General features: G+C 39.1%; 1 protein-coding gene across 1 annotated transcript in view; it reads left to right on the top strand.

Annotated features, from left to right (window-relative positions):
• Window positions 1–210: 210 nt before the first annotated feature.
• SerT (Serotonin transporter) overlaps window positions 211–20,096 on the top strand; it is a 45,860-nt gene continuing 25,974 nt past the window's right edge. The window contains exons 1-4 of the mRNA XM_074100928.1: window positions 211–298; window positions 15,578–15,670; window positions 16,261–16,420; window positions 17,509–17,643. Of these exons, the coding sequence (XP_073957029.1) occupies window positions 15,632–15,670; window positions 16,261–16,420; window positions 17,509–17,643 (334 nt within the window). The 5' untranslated portion in view covers window positions 211–298; window positions 15,578–15,631. The remainder of the gene's footprint in view (window positions 299–15,577; window positions 15,671–16,260; window positions 16,421–17,508; window positions 17,644–20,096) is intronic.

The raw sequence follows: 20,096 nt of genomic DNA, 5'->3' as shown, positions 1-20,096 counted from the left end.
AAGCGTGTCGAATTCGATTCAAGATTTGACCGAAATAAACATTACAAGTCATCAAAAGCTTAATCGCACTTTTAAAAAAACTCTCCTACACCGTCCCTTAAACAAAAAAAAAGCAATGCTGACAAATACTTGTTGCGAGTGGGCGTGTCGGCCCCGCCCACCGCACCAGGTCCAAGTCTCGTGCTCCTCGCAGGCAGTACCGCGTCGGAAGCCGCCGCCAGCACTCGAGATGGCGCACAAACTCAGATTCGACATGAGACTCCTGTCACCAGAACGCTGACGTCTACTCAAGCGGAAGGTAAGTCCAAGTTTTAAAACTTCCAAGTTTTAAGCTGATATAGTCCTTCAAAACCTCAGTTTAAAACTTATGTAGTTGTTTAAAACTTCCAAGCTTTTAGTTCTTTAAGACTTCCAAGTTTTAAAGTAATGCGGTCCTTCAAACCTCGAAGTTTTTAATTTTACATGGTTCTTTAAAACTTCCAAGTTTTAAGCAGACATGGTTCTTTAAGAGTTTTAAATCTTAAGCTGATATAGTTGTTTAAAATTTCCAAGTTTTACTTAAGTTGATATAGTTTTTAAAACCTCCGTTTTAAGCTGAAACGGTACCTTTAAAAGATTTTAGAAAAGAGTTTGAAAATAGTATCAGAACATTACACCTGTACCTTAGCGTTGAAAGAGTTGGCAGCAAAACTTTTTGGCAGAGTTAAAAGTCGCTTAAAACTTTATGAACAAGTGTCAAAGAGAAAAACTTTCCGGTAAAACTCGTCATTGACGATTTGACAAATATTAAACAAGTGGCTAATTTATTTTAAATCGAGACCGAGGAGAGTTGTGACAGAGGAGAGTAATGACAACGTCGATTTTTTTGATTTTATTAACTGCTAGCGAGCTCGCAATAGCGCGCGTTTTTAACCCCCGACGCAAAAAGAGGGGTGTCATAAGTTTGACCGCTATGTGTGTCTGTCTGTCTGTCTGTGGCACCGTAGCTCTTAAACGGGTGGACCGATTTGAATGTGTTTTTTTTTATTAAAAGCAGGTTTTCTAGCGATGGGTCTAAGACATGTTTTATCAAAATCGGTTCAGCCGTTTTTGAGATATTGAACTTTGAAGTAACAAAGTCGGGGGTTTTGCAACTTTTTGTTGGTTAGGTAATTTAGTTCAAGTCTCGAGATAGCAAACGCGCCTTGTTGAGAGCTTGCTAGCAGTTAAGAGGTTACCAAATAAATCGTCGTTGTCACTGCTCTCCTCTGTCACAACTCTCCTCGGTTTACCCTCCTTGCATTGTCATCCAACCTATCCGTCATAATCATCCCAACCTATATACGTCCCACTGCTGGAGTCAGGTCAGGTAAGCGGCCCCAGTGGGTTGCTTCGCAGGATGTGCAATTTCAATTTTCGCACAAGAGTTTTTTTCCTTGTAGGGATCTCAATATGACATTAGTAGCACAAAGGTTCCACCCTGGTACATGGATAAGTTTGTTCGACTGTACTTTTTCCACGCAGTCTCCATGCCGTCCATCAATAGGCCAAAGTATGTTATTAATTCCTAGAATTCAATTACGTAGCTTCCCACGTCAACTTGTGTTGTGTAACTGAAACATTATTGATGCGACTAGCTTGTGCCCGAGGCTTTGCCTCTGCAGAAAACTAAAAAAACTGGCCAAGAGCGTGTCGGACACGCCCAAAATAGGGTTCCGTAGCCATTACGAAAAAAATAAGTAATATTTTTCTAAGGATTTCGTATTTCATACGGAATCTTCCAAGTTTAGGTATATTTTATACCTTAGGCTGCTATTTACTCTTAAACTATTAATAATTCTCAAGCAAATTTAGCCGTCATAGTTTTCCTTGATATTTTGATATACTTACTACCATTTTGAATTTTTTCATATTTTTCCACCCACTTAGGTTTAGATTTTAGAGGGGGGGGGGGGGACGCTCGATTTTAATGAAAATTTGCACTTTCAAGTTGAATATTTTGCAAATATATCACTGAATCGAAAAATCGTTTTAGCAACCCCCTAATGATTTTAAAAGACCTATCTAACGATACCCCACACTACAAGATTGGATGAGAAAAAAAAAAACACCCCCACTTTACGTTTATGGGAGGAACATTAAAAAAAAAAAAATATTGTACTATTTTGTCGGCATAGTTTACATACATAACATATTCGTGCAAAATTACAGCTTTCTAGCATTGATAGTCCCTGAGCAAAGCCGCGGACGGACAGACACACAGACAGACAGACGTGACGAAACTATAAGGGTTCCGTTTTTGCCATTTTGGCTCCGGAACCCTAAAAACCAGCTAAGTGCGTGTTGGTCTCGCGCACCGACAGCTCCGTACAGATTTGTAGGTAGGTATCTTACAACATTTTGGCTCCGGAACCCTAAAAACCAGCTAAGTGCGTGTTGGTCTCGCGCACCGACAGCTCCGTACAGATTTGTAGGTATCTTACAAATATCCAGTGTTAGCAGAAACCCTCTCCTAAGCAAAATGTACGCAGTGTGGTGTCATTATTAGATTCATCACTGACACAAACACTACAGACAGACAAGCATAAAGCTAAAATTTTCAAACGTTTCTTATTGCTTGTGCTATCAGAGCTATCTATACTGTTCTATGGGATTTCACGTTATTTTTTAAGGGAACAAAGTAAACTTCAATAGCCAACTAAAAAGATACCCCTAAACATTGAAGTAAAGCCATTTCATTAAAGTAGGAAAACGGAGTCGTGCCCGGCGAAGTTGAACTATGTCGAGAATTTGACCCTGGCGTTTGAAAGGGCTTGAGTTTTTGTTGCCCTGTACAGGTTTATACCTAAACAATTTACTGTTAGCCGGATTTTAAAAGATTTTTTGAAGGTCACTAGCAAAGTAGAATTTTCTCCAGAAGTTTTTAAGGATTAATCATCATCATCACATCCCATATACGTCCCACAGCTCGGCACAGGCCTCCTCTCAGAATGAGAGGGCCTGGGTCGTAGCCCACGCGGGCCTAGTGCTGATCGGGAACTTTACACTCTCCATTGAATGCTTTGCAATTTTTTTCAGATTACCTCAAAATGTTTTCCTTCACCGTAAATGTCGTGGTAAATTTCAAATGTAATTTCGCACATGACTTTAAAAAAACTCAGAGGTGGGAGCCGGGGTTTGAACCCACGATCCTCGCGTGAGAGGTCATAGGTAGTTTCAGACTTTCCCATACTGACCGATCTAAATGAGCCACCCTGTAAGTATAGTTCATTAATATGGATCTCCACAAAGTAAAGCCTGATTCAATATAATAGTAACTACCTCTTTATAATAGTGATCTACTGTCAGCCAACAATGGAGCGTGCGTCCAACCCAATCAGACACCTTGTTTATCGAAGCCGACCAAGTTGTTATCTCAGTTACCCGGCACATCCAACTTTGCCCAACTAGCTGAGATTGCCCCAACATACATTGGGTTGCTAAGGCCAAACAGCGGTATTTGTTCTTAAGAACTAGAAATTTGAATTCGTAGCTTAAAATCCTACTATCTATCTATACTATCTATCTGGAAGAGATTGCTCTTAAGCGATAAGGCCGCCTATTGCTTACCTTGTAATTTTCTCTGTGTATCTGTTTTTCTATATCGCTTACTATTTTTGGTGTACAATAAAGAGTAATTGTATTGTATTGTATACTAATAAATACATAAATACTAACTCTAATAAATGTTTAGGGTTCCATGCCTTTAAAGAAAAAACAAACCCTTTATATGTTTATGTCGTCCGTCTGCCTGTCTGTCAAGATTATTTTTCTCAGAAACGCGAAAAGTTATCAAGCTGTAATTAATAATCGAATACTCAGGTCTGCTACCACTTGAAGCAATGAAAAGATCAAAATTAATTAAACGCAATTAATTGATACAGCTTAGTGATTGAAAAATATGTACTTAAAAGAAAAAACAAGTCCAGTGGTCTAGAATCGACCCATTCAAAATCGTGATCAGCTCTAAAATTCTCGGTAATGGGTTACTTACCAGTTTCTAGATCACATGTTATTTTTTCTTTTTCTTTTTTGGTTTTTCTATTTTTAACCGACTTCAAAAAAAGGAGGTTATCAATTCGGTTGTATTTTTTTTATGTCTGTTACCTCAGAACTCCGTCATTTATGAACCGTTTTGATTTTTTTATTTCATTCATATAGGAATGCCTTCAATTAGGTCCCATAAGCACCAAATCAGGATCTGATGATTGGATCCTAATGAAATCGAGGGAACTCTTCAAATGTTGTAGGGACAGCTATGGTAATTTGGATATGTTTAGTAGTAACTCGTGCATTTGCTCTTGAAATCATCATTTGGTGAAGTGGAATTGATGATAAAGACCACAGTTGACCACCGGAGCTGCTCCTTAATAACACGTACTTCAGGGGTTGAATTTCAATTACTTTAACACAGTTGCTAAGGCATTTATGCTCGTCGTAATGCATATGGTGTAATGGAACGGGTGATGAAGCACCAGAACTCCTCAATATTTTATGAACGTCTCTGCATCGGAAAAAAAGCAATCTTTCGTATAAGGTGACAAGCAGTTGACATCAAAACATAAATGTGAAATGAAAGCCAAGTTCAATATTATGATATATGCCTTGATTGTTGGCTTTAACGACAAAAGAAGTGAGATCTAAACGGGTGCCAAGTGCCAAAGTGCCAAATTCAATGGTGGTTTATAACAACTTAAAATGTTAATTCTTCTTATAACTTAGGATAATATATTGAAGCCTAAGGTCGGACTTGGCTAGTTTTCATATACGAATTATATTATAGCCTTCGCAAGTTTTAAAGCTGTACTTAAGTTCTTATTTTATGTTTCCGAAAATTTGGCTTGCTGGTAGGTACTTCATAATAATTCGTATATGAGAATTAGCCAAGTCAGACCTTAGGCTTCAATATAATATCCTAATTTATAAGAAGAAATGATATTTTATGTTGTTATAAACCACCATTGAACTGGCCATTGAATTTCTTTTGTCGTTAAAGTCAACAATCAAGGCATTTACCATAATATTGAACTTGGCTCTCATTTCACATTTATGTTTTGATGGGATTTTATTTACACTAAAAAGCATGAAAAAAATATTATACAAAAAATTGAACCGACTACAAAAAACCATGAAAATATTTTTCTACCAGTCTGAAGTCGGTGCCTCCAGCCAGCAGGAGTGATTGAATCCCAATATATACGAGTAGTATTTAGGTGAGGTAGACGACTATAGGTCCACTCCTACTGGCTCGTGCTGAGGCACCGACTTCAGACTGGTAGAATCAGAGATCAGGGAACATAAACTCAGGGAGGACATTCCACTCCTCAGCTGTCCAGGTCCTACTACGAAATGCAAAATTCGATCTTGCCGACCCGCTGACGCTTATAAAAAAAAAACATTTAATTCGGAAAACGGGTTCCACATGTTGTTAGTTATTAGTTAGTTACAAAAAAAAGCTTATATACTATGTTAGTTCTTAGTTATTGTAGAAAAATTAATATAAAAAAGTGCCGAACAACAAATAGGTACCTGACCACCTCACCGATCCCCACTCCTCACATGGAGATCCATGAAGCGTCCAAGGACCGCGGAGTCCAACCTATCCGCAATCATCTGCAGGATCCTATTGCCACTGCCCCGCACACGCTGGATAATAGACGTAGACTTTTTGCGCATTACTGCATAAAAATCCTCCACGCCTGCATCCGCAAACATTCCCGACGCGCTGCAGAAACGGGGCAGCCGCAACAAAGCCCAGTATAATATTAATAAGAGTGAGAAGGACGGTACGATAGGAACTTCGATTTTCGAATTTCGTAGCATCTCAACCGCTAACTGTTAAAAATCTGTATACTGTTAGCGTATACCGTCGTAAACCCAAAGGGCTCGCAACAAAGATTGTGATTACATGCAAAACATTTAGCCGCCTTTTGTGTCCGTTATAGTCCACGTTATAGTCGATAAACCAATGACTATCGCTTGGTCACATCTTAAGTTTAAACCTTATAAAAATGATAGTAAAGTTCAAGTTAAAACGAGCAGAAAAAGCTCTACGGTGAACCATCCGCATTTATAGCAAGTGCAAAGACGCACATTACACAGTTGTTCCTGTATTATAGAATTAAATATTTTGTGTAAAAAGCCCATGGTAAACATTTCATTAAAAACAAGTTTTTGCTGATTGTACTTGCAACTGTTATCCAACTTAAATAAAGTGTATCAAATTTCAAGTCAATCCGACTACTGTAAGTGGGTCAAAATGAACTTGCAAGATTTGATTTGCAACTGTTTATTAAACTAGTGCTTACTAGCTCTAATCTACTACTGTTACTTATATAAAAGTTCGTAAAATCAAAAAATAAATGGAATATATCAACATCCACATCCACAAAAGTACTCTCTAGAATAATACCACAATCTACAAGTTGCCATTTTCAACTCGGATTATAATTGTCGGTCCAACTCTCTATCTGCTTTGTGGTCCACCTGCGTCTTGGTCCGTGACCGTGATTGACAAGCAAAATTTATTTGTGCACTGCAGGGATTGCCAGATATTTAAATAAGTATACAGTTATCTATCTTTCTCTTCACCAATTCTATTTCAAATAATAAATGCGGATGCGAGTTTGTGTTTTTGTTACGTTTTCACGCTTAATTCGGTATAGCCGTAGTTTGAGACCATAAAAACGGTCAAACGCTGATGTTTCGATCGTTTTGCCAAACCGTGGATAACTAATACGATTAAATGGGTCACGATGGGTACTGTGCTTGATTTACAAGTTTCCTCGTTACAGCATTAAACTCACGTTTATACTGTACAATACGACACACTCAAGCCACTAATTTATTACGGACAAACCAGATAGCTCTAATTTTCGATCAGTGTGTTTCCCCATCCTATCATATGGAGCTTCAATTTAGGTTACCATCCATCGCTCATTGGGGGAAGACTATGTCCAACAGTAGACTGTTATAGGCTGATGAATACTGATGATGACGATGATGGTTCAAGATGTAATGCTCAAATTGGAGGTAGCACAAAGGGAATGGAAAGAAAATTGGTGTCTGTGAGAAACAAAGCCTTATCCACATTGCCAGAAAGCATGGCTCTTGGTGCATACCTACTAGGTTGGAGGCCATGGCACAAGAAAATACCACGGGAAGACTACAGATGCAGTAGGTAGAAAGATGATACCGTGAAAGTAGCACAAGTCTCAAACTCGGAAACCGATTTACTTGGCAATGACGGTCTTTCTGAAAACGCTGGAAGTATAAAAAAAGTGACATGTAAAACAGCACCTTGCGGTTTTGAGTTGTTTAGTTTTTTATTTATTAATTTTAACACCAAGTGATAGCCATTTTTATTCTTATCAACAAGTAACATAGGCTTTATTTTATTTTATTTTAATTAAACTCTACCCGTGGCTTCGGTCGCGTAAACCATTTAGTGTAGCAGTCGATTTGAAATTCCAGGATTTTAATAAATTCCCAAAATTATGCGTGATCTTCATATACGTACGTTCGTCTCCGGAACTCCGTATTTCGGAATCTGTCTCGGAGAGATATGCCCAACATTGCCCGCTCCATCGCCCTTTGCGAATAAAATTAAACTATATTGCGATTAATAATACAAAATATTCAGATTTTCAACTTAAACAAGAAGTAAATTTTATTTAGGACCCAAATCGAAAAAGTCAATCAACTTCCATTAATTAACAAGCCATCAATATTCTGTTTAATTGTGATTGTATTTCATTAATTTGAAGGGTTCTCCATCCCCTGAGAGTTCTTGCACTTACCGATAAATAGATTGAGTATTTATTTCAGTACATTAGATTTGGCTTGCCTTAATTACTAAAATAATGAAGTATTATCGAACAAATTAAATCGTAATCTTCTGTCGAACTTTTTAGGAGTATCAGTTAAAAACCTAAAAACTAAGATTCTAACCTTAACCTAAATCTTTAAAACCCTATCCCTAACCTAAACCTAGGTTCCAGTCCGGTGTTATTTAATAATAAGTAATAATCAATGGTTAATTATGTTATTATGATTGTGACATATAATATTTAATAATGGATAATTTTATTTAATTTGTTTGTATAATCGAAATTGTTTTAATGTTGTGGAATTATTTATAAATCTACTAATATAGTTGTAAGATTTAATATTATTAACCATCTATTGGCATCTATGGCCATTGTGTTTGAAATAAATGGATTATTATTATTAAACTAATCTAAACTTAATCTAAAACTTTAATCTTTAAAAACTAAGATTAGAATCTAAGTGGATGATTATTGTAATTCAGTGAAATTAACAGATTAATTTTTTTTTAGTTGGCGTTTCGTGTTTCATGTAGTTGTGATAACCTAGTGGATTAACCTATGGCCTCTCAAGCAAGCCGTGGTACAAACCCAGGCCAGTGGGCTACCAGGTGGCCTGCCAAGATATTTGTCTTTGCCCACTAAAGCGTTGATTACAAAGAAGATATTGCCATATAACCCGAAGAACCGATAACCGTTGGGGTAGACGAGTTCTTGAGTGGAGACCACGGATCAGCAAACGTGGCGTAGGACGTCCTCAGACTCGGTGGAGCGATGATCTTCGCAGGGCGGCTGGCAAGAGCTGGGTGAGAGTGGCCGAGGATCGTGCTCAGTGGCGTGCCATGGGAGAGGCCTATGTCCAGCAGTGGACGAACCGACGAACATAGGCTGATGATGATGATGATGATGAAAATATTTAAATAGTTAGGTATCTATCTCTAGTGCGGCCTCAGACTAAGAAAAATTTGCCCACTTAAAAAAAATTGCCCACTAGAAAAAAATTGCCCACTAAAAAAGTCTATTGGCCAGTCTTGGTCTAAGAGCTCTGTACTAAGTTAGAACTATAGTTATAAACAGACATAAGTTGGTATTGTGTTAGTAGGGCTAGATTAAGCTAGTAATGCGGGGAATTGCGACTCGGCACGCACCGCATATTTACCGGTGGCCTGTCATACTGTTTAATGCTGTTGAATATACGTGTTTCCTTGTAAGCGACCTCTAACCTCGTAACTCCGTGTTCGTGTTGGGCTCGTTCAAAAAGATTTTATAGTAAACTAGCTGTTGCCTGCGAATCCGTCCGTGTATAATTCGTTTATCGCTATCCCGCGGGAACTTTGCAATTTTCAGGGATTAACACTATCCTGTGTTCTTTCCCGGGACTCAATCTACCTGTATACCGAATTTCATCTAAATCGGTTCAGAGGTGTAGGCGTGATAAGGTAACAAACAAACAAATAGACATAATACGAACTTTCACATTAGTGGGATTTAGTATGAAAAAATATACATCGCGATGTACGTTATTAAATACTTCAAAAATACACATTTTTAAATACTTACAGTTTTTCTGACGTCCGAAACGACCCCGGTGAGAGCTAAAAGTTACATCCTGTCGGAAGGAAGCGTGTCGTTGTTTAAGACAAAGGACTTTGAGCTTTGGGAATCCTAAGTCGCTATTGATAGCGTTTGTTTGGTACCTGGTAAATTCCTATAGGAAACATAAGCTATATTGCAATTTTATTACTAAGATGTCAAGGTTTCCTCGCAATGTTTTCCTTCAACGTAAAGCTTCAAATTTCATTTCGCACATCAATAATGCAGAGGTGCAAGCCCGGGCGCCAACCCACGACTTCCTGCTTGAGAGACTAGTCAAACCACTAAGCTACCACGGCATTTAAGTGTCCCTATATATATATTTTTAAGAATTGGGTAACTTTGGCTTCTTCTCACTCAGAATCGTTAGCACTATCAATTTGGGCGAAGAAAAAAGTGTTCCTTTTTTATCACTTTTGTGACTTTTTTCGTACAGTTTATAGGTAGGTATTTAAGTCGTTACAAAATGGACACATAAAAATTTCATGGAATATTGACGAATTTTGTTATTCTCGTCAAACTCAATAGTACAATCACCTAAATAATTTTAAAAAAGTAAAACATGCACACTTAAAAAGAAAACTCCAGCGTTTTTACCCCATCTTAGAGTAAGTAAAAATCGATTCTGGCGTTTTTACCCCATACTTGGGGTAAGCTCCCCATTAAACGGCCTCCTTATACGCACTCTACAAGTGCCCATTTTCATTAACTTATCTTATCAGCCATTAATAGACTAACCGAATCAATTACGGCCTAATCCGACACAGTAAAACGCTCGCTTTACGATTGCTGCGAGGCTTCCAATTTGTTTACTCGAGATTGATGGTTATTTGTACGTTTAAAACCTTCTAAGTATACCTAATGCTTCTTCGTATGGGGCTTAGTGAATTTTTAGTTCAATATAGAATGCTTTTTAGGGTTCTGTACCCAAAGGGCGCCAACGGAACACTATTACTGAGACTCCGCTGTCTGTCCGTCCGTCTGTCACAGGGCTCTATCTCTATAAAAACATTTATTCTCACACGTTTGACGTCCATAGGTATATATTTTGGCTTAAACCGCATCAAAAATCGTTCATCACTTTGAGTGAGAGCTACAATGCCACAGACAGACATTGGCATCAAATTTATAACACCTCTCTTTTTACGTCGGGGGTTGAAAATATCCGAAATAGAAAAAAAAAACAACTACTCGGTCAAAGTAGGCAAAATATTTCTTTTCAATATAGACTATAACAAACTACTGTTGAGGAGAATCCGGAAAAAACTCATAACGAAAATACAAACTGAGACATGGTTGCACAGAAAAACCAGAAAAAGAGACCAGCGCTGGGAATCGAACCCAGGTCCTCAGCAATCCGTGCTGCGTGCTATAACCCCTACACCACCGCTGGACAGGAATCTAGACACGATTTTTTCCTATGCATACATATCTCAGGTTGCTTATTTAAAAAAAAAAACCGTAAAAGTAACAAATTTGGAGTTGAAATAAAAAATACAAAAAGACTCCAAAAAACCAATCATAAAAACTCATAAGTTTTTTTTATAACATCCAGGATGCGGAACCAACCTACAACTTTTAGATATCAGTTGGGTATACCTATCCGTTCAATACACATAAAGTACATATTAGGTACATACACGACTTCGCGATCGGTTCTGGGGCAAGCAGCAACAAAAAGCCAACCAATACCGTTTCGATTAGAGAGACTCATTTGAACTATTTGGTAGCTTTCGTGTAGTTTGATATGGCTTTTTATGATCACAAATCGAGATACTACGTTTACGTAGATATTAGTATTTTTTTCTTCCGTTCTCAATGATTGAACGACGACAACAGAGTGTGTATGTTTTGAACATGAAACTACCGTGAGACTCACTCATATTAAATATAATGACCCGGATAACTCACGTCTTAAATCGAGTTTAGCTCGACATGTTTCGGGCTAATCCGTAGCCCTTCGTCTTCGGAGCAACGCGCAAAAGTAAAAAGCAAAATAAAATTAAATAAAAATAAAACGGCGGGTTTATCGTGCGTATCGTGCGCGTGTTGCAGCAGCCGCTGAGTCGCGTTGCTCCGAAGACGAAGGGCTACGATTAGCCCGAAACATGTCGAGCTAAACTCGATTTAAGACGTGAGTTATCCGGGTCATTATATTTAATAAGAGTGTGTATGTATTTGTGTTTGTGAGTGCGTGTGTGTGATACGAGTATTCTTTCATGCTAAAACAAATGGACGGACTTGGACATGACTGATAGTTGTGGACACCCGGTGGATGCAAGTGGCGAGTTGTCGGTCATTGTGGCGTTCTTTGTTCAGCAGCAGACGTCTTCTGGCTGATAATGAGATAGCTGTATTTAGAGGATAACGCATGAGCTGAGCGCTGAGCATGGCTATTTCTAGGAGATTGAGTATCTCGCAACAGACGTAATGATTCACACAAGCAAAGCCATGGGTAAAGCTTAATTTCAAAAAATCTTCATCTCAGCCTATATATGTCCCACTGCTGGGCACAGGCCTCCTCTCAGAACAAGAGGGCTTGGGCCATAGTTCCCACGCGGGCCCAGTGCGGATTGGGAACTTCACACGCACCATTGAATTGCTTCGCAGGTTTGTGCAGGTTCCTCACGATGTTTTCCTTCAACGCAAAGCTCGTGGTATACTTCAAATGTAATTCCGCACATGAATTTCGAAAAACTCAGAGCCGCGAGCCGGGGTTTGAACCCACGACCCTCTGCTTGAGAGGCGATAGGTCAAATCACTAGGCCACCACGGCTGACCAAAATGCGGCGGCGGCGGCGGCTAAAATTCTTACTTCAAATTAATAATGAGCTCTAATAACTAGCAGAGCCAAACGAACAGGCCCCCCGCACTTACAAAAGTAACATTCGGTTGTTTTGGCAATTTACTTTACAAACAGCTGCAAGCCGCGCGCCGCTGAGATGCAGAGTACAGATGGTTCACTTTTTATTCTATTTTTTTTTTATTCGACTGGATGGCAAACGAACAAGTGGGTCTCCTGATGGTAAGAGATCACCACCGCCCATAAACATCTGCAACACCAGGGGTATTGCAGATGCGTTGCCAACCTAGAGGCCTAAGATGGGATACCTCAAGTGCCAGTAATTTCACCGGCTGTCTTACTCTCCACGCCGAAACACAACAGTGCAAGCACTGCTGCTTCACGGCAGGATTAGCGAGCAAGATGGTGGTAGCAATCCGGGCGGACCTTGCACAAGGTCCTACCACCTGCAAAACCACCACCACTTGCTAAAGAAAAGCTGGTATTACCCCATTTTAACGGAGACGCCGCCGTGCCGTTCACAGTTTTAAAATTTGACGGACTTGAATTTGACGGAACGTAAAGGTTTTTTATGCTGGGTCTCTTCTCCACCAGAGATATGTGAGGATGTGTTCCAAGAAACGTGTTGTCATGAACTAATAGAAACGCTTAATTTAGGTACCTACCCCCGCTCCGCCAAGCTGTTTCAACTAGAGATGCGCTGAGCAAAGATAGGTAAATGAAGCGTATCGATTGGATCAAGGCAAATAAGTAGTAGAAAGTAAGACAATTGTCAAGAAGCCTCCTCCCCGAACGACAGCGTGCTTCTTTAGTCCTTGTTGACCATTATTAGTCATTTTCATGACGATGACTGTAAGATTCCTCTTATTCTGCCAGATGTTGTCTCTTGGTTGAACTTGGTTACATGGCACGTCCAGCATTGTTTCAAGGTGATACGTACATTATTTGGAATTTCAGTAAGTGAAGTTCCCAACTTTTTACAAGATAAATTTGCATAGTCAAAGTCAAAAGTCAAAGTCAAAGTCAAAATACCTTTATTCAATTCAATTCAAATTTAGGAAAAGTGGCTCCATCAATTTTTTGATGATTCTGCCAGTGTCGAGGTTGACAGAGACACGGTGGGTAGGTGGACGACTTGTTTGATAATCAGCCACCTTTATTCAATTTAGGCTATAACAAGCACTTATGAATGTCAAAAAAAATCTACCACCGGTTCGGGAAAACCTCTGTTGAGAAGAATCCGACAAGAAACACAACGAGGTATATTTTTTTAAACAGATTTACAATATTATTAAATGATATGTATACATCACAAGTATTTAACACAACTTTATTTTTAACGTAAAAGTATGATTTAGCTTTTCGGGCAGAAAAAATGCCAAAGAACTTTCTGCGCCCCTTTACTCTACGCTTACAAGGGTCACTGTTCATTATTTTTATTTATCCGGCAATCTGTTCGTCTGTTTGTCAAACAGCCACGTGTTGACTGTACTTGCGATGTTGACTGTGCCAGTGGAAACCTCGGTAAATAAGGTTGCTTTGAGGTTTTGACAAGGATTTATGGGTATTAGGATGGCTAGGGCAAGTAATGGTTTTTTAGACTAAGTAGACGGCGTTAGAGGAAAATAGGTAGCTGTATTTCACTTACATTTCACGCAGGCTACGTTATGAAAGCGTGAACGTTTTTGATTAATGAAAATCCGATTTATGTTAGTGTCGACGCGTTGAAATCACTTTGAAACCGATAAATCAGTATTTACCTACGATGAAATTGACGACCATATAGTCCAGTGGTTAGAGTTGCAGTCAATTGCAGACCTGACTCGGGTGGATATATTTGTTTGAAAAATACGAATGTTTCTGCTCAAGTTTTGTTTGTTTAATATCTGTCTATATAATACCTTTAAACGAGCAATTGTTGTATATATATATATATATATATATATATATATATATATATATATACATATATATACTATAAAAAACTTTGGGATCTCGGAAACGACTCCAACTTATAAATCGATCTAACTTGGTCTTATCTCTGGGAAAACGCTTATTATACCTAAAATTATATGCACAATAAATGATTGATTGATTGATTATCGAGTTTTAGCCCGAATAAAGCTACTCGTACTGTAGCAGGTAGGTACTGTATTTATTATGTGTTTGTTTATCTATACATATATTTAAGTATGTTTAATAAGTAGGTAGCCAATTATTATTATTAATCCCCAGATGTTTATACACTATGGTGATCCATAAAATCCGCTGGCAAAATTGTCCTCCGATGGGTGAAATCTAGGACGTAATACAAAATAAGTGCTCATCTGTCTTATTTCAACAAAAGAGTTAATGCTTTATATTACCCAGCATTAACTGAGCACGAACCACTAATTTTGTATTACGTCCTAGATTTCACCCTGTATTGTTTTCAAACTAAACTAAATAAGAAGGCTAGGCACAATTATCTTCACAAAGTACAATATCTTCTCTGCCATAGGTACCGCCGAAATGTCATCTTGGTCTCAAAAAAATCTATACAACAAAGAAAGAAAAATAAAGAGCTGTTGTTCCTCACTCTTTAAGACTAGGACTCCATCCATCCACGTCCCACTGCTGGGCAGAGGCCTCCTCTCAGAACAAGAGGGCTAACTAGGACTATCGACACTTTATTAAGCCAGTTTAACGATACGAGTTACAATCACCAGCAATATGTGGCTATGTGCACAACAAAGCGTGTTTTCATATCTGACACCACTATATTTCTAGGGCCGGTAGGACGTAGCAGATATTTTTGAACGCTGTGGCAGATATGAAAGCAGGTGACAGTATACAAGGCTGCCCTTTTCGAATTCACCGAAGTGCGACGAAGTCAAAGTCGTGAACTCATGTCCACGGAACGACAACAAACTTGTTATTTTTCACACTAATTTCCTGTCCCTTAGCACCACTCCCTGCGTCACCGACACGTGCCAAAGTTGTTAGAATTCAGTTTTCAACCATTTACACTTTCATAGATTTTACTTTACGCGAAAATTCATTTACTTATAGAATAAGTTCCGTTAAAATCAAAGAACTATTTAATACCAGCCGTGGTATAACGTATTAAACGTAACGTGGTATTAAACATTAAAACTTGTGATGCGGGTCATAAATAACATAGTACATCTGTTTAAAAAAAAATACCTCGTTAAGTTTCCAGACAAGTTCTTCTCAAAAGGTTTTCTGAACCGGTGGTTGATTTTTCGACATTTAAAAGTGCTTGTTATAGTCTACATTGAATAAAGATACTTTTAATTTGACTTTGGATTAATTGCAACACATGTTTTTGTCGCAGGGGGAGAGCCCGGCATCGGAACGGCGCTCCGGAGACGGCGAGCCGCCGGACGAGATGCCACCGGATCCCCCGCCCACCACCGCCACCACCCCGGTAACTAATACCACAGTCAAAAAACCCCGTCGGGTTACTAAAAGCACGTCATCCCAGCAAAGCAGACTAAAGAGTCCAAAATTAACCTTGAAAAGGGTCTTCCTCCTTTAAAATTTGCGTGAAAGAGCGCTTTTGTTGTGCAACAGAAAATAAACAAATACAAATTAGCATCTCGTCTCGTATCTTGAAACCCTCGGCTATGCTCAGGATTCTTCTTTTGGACCAACTCGCTTACTTCGCACGTGTGTCAATCCTAGACTGCCTCGCTTGCTCGGGTTTCAACATAAGCACTCGCACCAAACAGTAACTTTCCCCCAACTATCATTGTCAGGCACTGTAACATTTTCTGTGCAATATGTGCAATAGTCTAATTACCGTGCCGCTTTTTTCTCACTAGTGGCACGGTAATGAGACTTAAGTGCACAGGTGAATGAAAATGGCCGCCACCCTTTTTGGAGATCTGAGCACGCAGTCTAATTACCATGTCGCTTGTGCAGGAAAATAAATAAACGGTGTTTAGATGGGTGCACAAATGAATGAGAATGGTCGGCTCAATTATCGCTGTGGATTTAGACGTTCTTTTCTAACAGCAAACGGCGAAAGCCAGATCGGTGGTGGTGTCGCTGACTCCGGAGCGCGTGCGGGAGACCTGGGCCAAGAAGGCGGAGTTCCTGCTCGCCGTAGTGGGATTCGCCGTCGACCTGGGCAACGTCTGGCGGTTCCCCTACATCTGCTACCAGAATGGAGGAGGTGGGATGGTATTCTCATTAAGAATAGTTACGTAGTTAATGGGCTGGTGTCCTTAAAAATTCTACCATGTTAGAGGTCGTCAGTTAGATGATCTGAAAATATTGGAGACGTATTTTTTCTCTTGTCAGTTAAACAAAAAATGATGAATATATAGCCAGTTGAAGTTCCGTGTGACGTCACGTCAAGCGATACTTCTTAGCACGGCATGACTTCTGGGCCTGAACATTGGGGCATGAACGTTCGGGTTAACTTGATGGAACACTACGCAAAAGGATATTTACAAAATATAACATCGATCAATGAATTCAACAAAAAAATCTTTAGGAACATTTTTACAGTACTCGACTGATTGATGAAAGTAAAACAACTATCTGTTAAAATACGTACTCCGTTTTTAGGGTTCCGTACCTCGAAAGGAAAAAACGGAACCCTTATAGGATCACTTTGATGTCCGTCCGTCCGTCTGCCAAGACCCCCAAGAAGCTGAAATTGATATCGAATACTCAAATTTGCGGTCCCTTGAAGCCCTGAAAAAATCGAACTCCTAAGTCAACGCAATCAAAAGTTACAGTCATTAAACAACGTGTTTCCATACAATAGCCAGTGCACTGAAAACCTATAGGGCACTTCCAGTTGTCCTAGAAACTTGAAATTTGGTATGAAGGTATCTATTATAACACAACCAACTAGAAATTTCTGAAAAATCTTGATTTTTTATGTCTGTCTAAAAATATTAATGTCCAATTTAATCAGACCCCACACTGCGTACATTTTGCTTAAGAGTAGGGCTCTGCACTGCATACACAGGATTTATTAAATCACTCGGAAAAATCGAGAAATATCCTCAAGACACGATTCCCGTTTACATACCTATAAATGTGCACGGAACCCTCGGTGCGCGAGTCCGACTCGCACTTGCCCGGTTTTTACTTAATTCTAAAACGTCTTGTATATTTTTGTTGCGGCAATGACCATCATTCAATCAGCCCTCTCATTCTGCGTAGAGGCCTATGCCCAGATTGCCCAGCTGTGGGACGTGTATGGGCTGGGATGGTGAGTGGCCATTCGTCAAGCTGATCCTTTTCCAGGTGCCTTCTTAATCCCGTACTGCATCATGCTGCTCTTCGGTGGTCTGCCGCTCTTCTTCATGGAGCTGGCGCTGGGGCAGTACCACCGATGCGGCTGCCTCACGCTGTGGAAAAAGATCTGCCCGGCGTTGAAAGGTTAGTGGCGTCTTGCGTGCTTTAATCGAAGCTTCCTAAATACCCCTTTCCCAAGGAAACCGAGGAAAGTCATGATCTTACCAATATTAGTATTAATGCGAAAGTTTGTAACCTCTTCACGTCTGAACCGTTGCACTGATTTAGATCAAATTCGTTTTTTTTTTTTTTTTTTTATTCGATTGGATGGCAAACGAGCAAGTGGGTCTGCTGATGGTAAGAGATCACCACCGCCCATAGACACCTGCAACACCAGGGGGATTGCAGATGCGTTGCCAACCTAGAGGCCTAAGATGGGATACCTCAAGTGCCAGTAATTTCACCGGCTGTCTTACTCTCCACGCTGAAACACAACAGTGCACAACAAGCACTGCGGCTTCACGGCAGGATTAACGAGCAAGATGGTGGTAGCAATCCGGGCGGACCTTGCACAAGGTCCTACCACCTGCAAGGTATACATATAGCTTGAGTCCCGGGGACGGACATAGGACGGTTTTTATTCCAGAAAATTGCATAGTTCCCACGGGATAGCGATAATCGAATTCTACACGACGGAATCGCCGGCAACATTTAGTGTATCAAGAATTTAAAAGGAAAACTATACTATCACACCCTCGTAGGCGTCATAAGTTAACGAGTAATAGTAAATCAAAACTTACATACTTAATACCGTGGTACCGTGGTAGTACAGCTAGCTATACCTGCATGCCTCTAGCATTGGCTCATTGGGGCTTGACGTCTCCCGCTGTTGAAGGTCAGCGTCAGAATAATTTTTGGTTTACTATACTTTTTTTTTTTTTTTTATTAATATAATCGAAACAATATAAATACAATGAACTTATTATGCCACTATTGGAAAAACCCACTGGGGGTTTATGTAATAGTAGGCAAGTTACAGCGGTTCAGTACATAGATTTTTAACGACTTATCTTGTTTTTGTTTTTTTACTGTAGGTATATCATTTTTTTTGTACATCACTGTTGGCTGCTGATTGGGGCGGGCTATCGCGCTGTACTTAAAGTTCTACTTAAACTTGTACTTAAAAATCTAGGCATTGGAACTTTTCTATTGTTAATTTTATTTCATTTTTGTTTTTTTTTCTCTCTTTTCTAAAATCTTTGCAGCACACACTGTCATTGTCGAATTACTTTAATATAATTCTCAGTGAGAGCTGTTGAGGAGGTAGATGAATGTGATTTAAAAGAATTAAGAACATAAGAACTATTATTATACATCTATTCCTGTTTGTTCTCCAAATAAAACTATAAAACTATAATATATATTTTTTTACGCATATTAGTTTTTTAATCAGTATTTTGTATTCGAACAAATATTTCCCGTATCGGAAGGTTAGCAAGGCAGATGAAGGCACTAAGTAATTGTCCGATTCCCCCAGGAACACTGTCCCCGCGTTGTATCGAAATTCCTGTAGCTAACGATCTATGGGGAAACAAGCGTTTATTGATGAAAGAATGGGCTTTCATCTGTTAAAATGTTTGAGAAAAATATGGCGAATGTTAAACGTTTGATAATAATATACATCGCGGCTAGGGGCAAAAAATTGTTTTTTTTATTTTAAAATTTTAGATTTTTCAATTTGACGTGTACGGTTTTGGGGGGGTCATGTCCGTTGTGACCCCCTCCCCCTCCATTCGAACCGCGCCTGTACGTGACTTACTATCGCGATCCCACGGAAGCTAACCAATTTTTGAGAATAAAAAGTATCTAATCCAGACTATACAAACCATTAGTTTACTTTGACATTTAGAGACTATATACATCTCTGAATTATTTAGATTAGGAATTTTGTTATTAACATAGGGCCTTTATACATCCCCTTGCTGTATAATATTTTTTTTATTAACTCAGGGACTTTATACATCCCCTTGCTATGTTTAAGGCTGTATAATATTGTTAAGCTTATGGATTTTATAAACTTTTATATTTTTAGTTTAATTTCTAGTCACAGGCTCGCGACGTCGAAGTTCCCAAGACGATCCCATAGAGCTTATGGGAACGGAAGCAATACCATGCCCTCGGTACCGCTCTGCTTTCAGAGCATGACATGAGTGCGTGTGAGCTAACTTTGGGGGCGGCAGACGTGAACTTGCCTTCGAAATCCAAAAGCTTAATGGTTACTTGACCTGAAATGTATATTTCAGAACTAAATTATTGTTATTATTATTTTAAAATTTATGACGGTGGAAGCATTCTACACTTCCACTGAACGTAGATATAGTTTAGATATAGTTAGTGTTTAGTATTGTAACTAAGGGACCCCTTACATCCCTGTATTTTTTTTTCTTTAATTGTATAATATAGTTTTTAAGTATTTTATTTGTAATTATATTATTATGAAAAATGACTTTCTGCCAAGTTTCTTGCGGCGCATTTTTCTTGGCAATGATGGTCTTTCCGAAAGCGCTGGTAGTTTAAAAAATGACGTGTAAAAGTGC

Source organism: Choristoneura fumiferana, chromosome 17 (genome assembly GCF_025370935.1).
Source record: "Choristoneura fumiferana chromosome 17, NRCan_CFum_1, whole genome shotgun sequence".
Lineage (NCBI taxonomy): Eukaryota > Metazoa > Arthropoda > Insecta > Lepidoptera > Tortricidae > Choristoneura > Choristoneura fumiferana.
Note: the sequence above shows the minus strand (reverse complement) of the source record. Positions and strands in the feature narration are given on the sequence as shown.